The sequence below is a fragment of the Oncorhynchus clarkii genome, chromosome 12 (genome assembly GCF_045791955.1).
Source record: "Oncorhynchus clarkii lewisi isolate Uvic-CL-2024 chromosome 12, UVic_Ocla_1.0, whole genome shotgun sequence".
NCBI classification, from domain to species: Eukaryota; Metazoa; Chordata; class Actinopteri; order Salmoniformes; family Salmonidae; genus Oncorhynchus; species Oncorhynchus clarkii.
Genome location: NC_092158.1, coordinates 86008249 through 86012294, shown reverse-complemented (window position 1 = coordinate 86012294; position 4046 = coordinate 86008249). Strand labels below are relative to the sequence as shown.

General features: G+C 41.5%; 1 protein-coding gene across 1 annotated transcript; it reads right to left on the bottom strand.

Moving 5' to 3' along the window:
- LOC139422329 (uncharacterized) lies at nt 1–3375 on the bottom strand. The gene is made up of 5 exons (XM_071173525.1): nt 3252–3375; nt 2598–2679; nt 2047–2427; nt 1566–1706; nt 1–964 (listed from the first exon to the last, which is right to left on the bottom strand). Exons 2-5 carry the CDS (start codon nt 2662–2664, stop codon nt 900–902), a joined length of 654 nt encoding a protein of 217 aa, XP_071029626.1. The 5' UTR covers nt 2665–2679; nt 3252–3375; the 3' UTR covers nt 1–899.
- Nucleotides 3376–4046: the final 671 nt, after the last annotated feature.

Sequence of the window (4046 nt, the reverse complement as noted above, 5' to 3'; positions counted from 1 at the left end):
TTGAGTTGACGAATTCACGGTTTATTAACCCAACTCCACACAGGCTACTGTTCGGCCATAGCCCACGCCAAATAAATGAAGGATATCCATATGAACAACCGTGACCATCTCTTGTGAAGACCAGAAGTAAGAGAGAGAACAATGGCTAAACATGGCCTTAAACCAGCGATGCTCCACCAGCCACCAGGATGCCCGGCACAAGAACATTCCAGGCATTCCCGTGGTTGGCAGATAGCAGATTGACTGGCATGTCGGACCCCGCGAACACTGCGTACTGGTAAGTACAACAAAACCAACAGCATAATACATAACACAGCTGTTTGGGTCGCTACAGTATTTTTAGGTTATTTTTTCTTCCACTTTGACAGAGTATTTTATGTAGATTGTTTACAAAAAAATGACAATTAAATACATTTGAATCCCACTTTGTAACAATAAAAAACATGGCATTTGTCAACTCAAATGAACTAAAACACAATATTGGCTTCTGAATAAATGACTTCTTCAAATTGTGATGCACAAAGTAAAGGTGTTCTGTCAAGATCAATTTCACACACTGCTACTGTATCACACTAGTGTCTTCACTGTCAAATCAATGTCCACTAAATATGTGCATTTGTTTCATATCAGGTTTTAGTTACAATATATAAAACAATTATGAAAGAATAGTCTGGTGTGATTAACAACTACAGACAATGCTGCTAACAATTAGCTTGGTAGCAGGACAATGCGTGCACTCCATTTCTCCTGCAGAGGGGGAACAGAATAGTGTTGAGCCAGATTGCTCCCTCCTCCAGGCAAAGCATTCACATTCAGTTAGCGATGTGACGTGAGAGACAGAGCAGACATGACACCGACAGAGAAGAGAGCCCATGGCACCCCTGATAATACATCTGTCGCTACGGAAACGGTCCTGTCCTGGTGCTGGGGTTGTGCTCTGCTGGGACTGCTGTATCCTGAGGCTCTGGTTCCACAGGGGACAATAGGAACACTGTTATTTTTTCAATTTAACTAGGCAAGTCAGTTAAGAACAAATTCGTATTTACAATGATGGCCTACCCCGGACGACGCTGGGCCAATTGTGCGCCGCCCTATGGGACTACCAATCACAGCCTGATGTGATGCAGCCTGCCAACCACGAGAATGCCCGGAAGTTTAACCTTTATTTAACTAGGCAAGTCAACAAATTCTTATTTTCAATAACGGCCTAGGAACAGTGGGTTAACTGCCTGTTCAGGTGCAGAACAACAGATTTGTACCTTGTCAGCTTGGGGATTCGATCTTGCAACCTTTCAGTTATTATTTGTTAGAATTTCAGTTAGAATTTGTTCTTAACTGACTTGCCTAGTCAAATAAAAATATCATGGCATTTAGCTAGGACAGGAAGTACTTAACTAATCTTCCCAGACCTCCACATTCTTTCTGTGGAGACTGTGAAAAGCAGGGTCATGTTCACTAGGCATGAACTGGAAAGAAGCAGTCTGAAATGGGGAGGAACTATCTTAATAACTTCTTGAAGCGTTTTGCAACAGTGTGCCCTAATGGACATGACCCTGGGTGCTCACCTTGTCTGAGTCTTCTGGCTTGAAACAGCTTGAGAAGCAGCAGTCCAATGGCAAGAGAGCCTACTACCACACATACAGCAGCCACACTCATGTAACTGTTCTTTGGAATCTCCTTTTCAGTGCTGGGCTCGTACTGTAACACTAACACACAAAATCAGAATCATTATAAATGAAAATCACGTCACATTCAGGTATGCAATCAATTAGGTCATGTTTGTAGGGTATGTCAATTTATATTGGATACTAACAGAGGTTAATGTGAGAAAAGCAAGAATTCTTGATGGATCCTCTGCACAGTGGAAATCATGATGCAAAAAGGAGAATACTAAATGGTCAGTGTTAGGGTGTGAGGAAGGCACTTTGAATTCAAAACTGTGTAAAGCCCTTAGTTTTTCCTGACTGGGAAATACTCAGGGCCCTACCTATAAACATTTGAGTCCAAAAGCTTTGAGCTGACCTGTGAGGTTACCTGTGAGCTTACCTGTGACCTTCAGCATGAAGTTACAATGTGTGATTCCACTGTCAGTGTTCACCACACACTCATACGGACCCTCGTCTTCAGGCTGGGTTTCTTTGACCAACAGGGACACAACTTTGTCTTTCTCATTGGCAGGTGGCATGGGAAGCTGATATTTTGGGTTCAGCTGCAACCTGGGATTGGAGGATTGTTGATTGAATATGTTGCATTTGAACACAGGTCCACCTTTGTGAAGACCATTCTGGTCCAGCCTCCACCACACGACCTTCTCTATGTTTACATTACCAGTGGATTTCTCACTGATGTTCACAGAGCACTCTAGGACTGCATCCTTCCCAGAGTCCACCTGGACGACCTGCTTCAACTCTGGGCCCTGACTTAGACCTGTTTAAGCAGTAGATAGAAAAACAAAATTAAACAGGACTGTAGTACAGAAAATGTTACAACTGACAAGTGTAGTTTGGATAAAACAAAACTCCTAGACCATTCGGTGTGAGAATTTTGGAAGTTATGTTGGTAGAAGTACTACAAATTGTGCCTGCAGAATGCCTTACTTTTGGATGTCTTCATCCCAGTGATGAGGAGAAACATGAGAGTGGACAAGCTGAAGACCAACACCATGTTAAGGCCTTTCTCCTTAGTAGAAAAAAACAGGGGTTCTGTGAAACAGTGGTCTCTCCACAGGAAAGGGTTCACACCTGACAATCAGTGGTTGAGCCAAATTAAAATCTGAGAGCAACAGTGGATAGCCTGAATAATATGCATTGACTAATACAAGCATTGACTCAACATGCTATTTTTGCTTACTAAGCGAGCAAGGTCAATGTACAAAAAATAAAGTCTCACACTATATACACTCCCAACAATTTAAAGAGTAAACCTAACAACCAACGTTTTGGCAAAAATCTAATTTTATTTGTCAAATAATACTTGTCGACTAACAGTGAAACGCTTACTTACGGGCACTAATCAACAATGCAGAAAACGAAATTAGAGAACAAATTAAGACAGGCAATAAAGTGAGTTTAAAAAAAAATCACTGCATTGCCGAAATTATTGTTCTTGGGTTGACCCATTCAATTGTTGGGAGCATATAGTGTGATTTTACTGTTAGTCAACACCTCTACAAACATGTGGGTGTGTCATGCGTTTTTCTAGACTGTTCAGTTACGACCAAAAGTTACAGCAGCAATAAACAAAATACTTACAATTTGATTCCAATCTCGCTATAGTCCAGTCCTCGTGGCAAATCTTACGAGCTAAGAAAATACTTTCACTTCGAGGTTCAGCCTCGTTTGACTGTTCCCAGCAGTGGGAAGGAGGGGGCAAGTCATTCCCAAGCCCAATGTGTTCCAGACGGTATCAGCCCCCCCATGTGGACATTATTATAAAAGTGCTTTGGAAGTGTCTTAACATGTAAAATGGGATTTATCTGTAAAAAACAGGCTGACCAAATCGTTACTCAGATCTTTCACCTATGGCTTCAAATAGTTGGCTTACAATAAATTATCTGTGTGGTATAACATGCATAACTAAAAACATTTGAGAGCCACATAAAATACATATTTCCTCCGATAAAAATTAAACCAGGAGCAAAATGAACAAATTCATATCAATCTTTATTGTATTTAGAAATTCACGCATCAAATCTTTTTTGAATACTTTTCTTTACCATTTACAACAGGGCGAGAATGAGACAAGCAAAAACATGCCCTTTCCATCAGGCGCAATATAGGCACACTACAGAATGGACTGAAATGGGGGGAGGGGAAAAAGAGATACATAAAGTGCTTCTGTCAACGGTTCTCTTTAATTAGGAAAAAAGTAAAAACATGAGGGGGTTGGCAGGTAGGGGGGAAATTCCATGGCTCAGAGGGGACGTGGTGGATTGTATCAGACAGTGGGGAAGAACAGTGGGACTGAGGTGGGGAAGGGGGAAATGGGGGCAATTCTTTCAAAAATAAAAATGTTCCAACAAAACCAGACCTCAACCCAGGATGAGG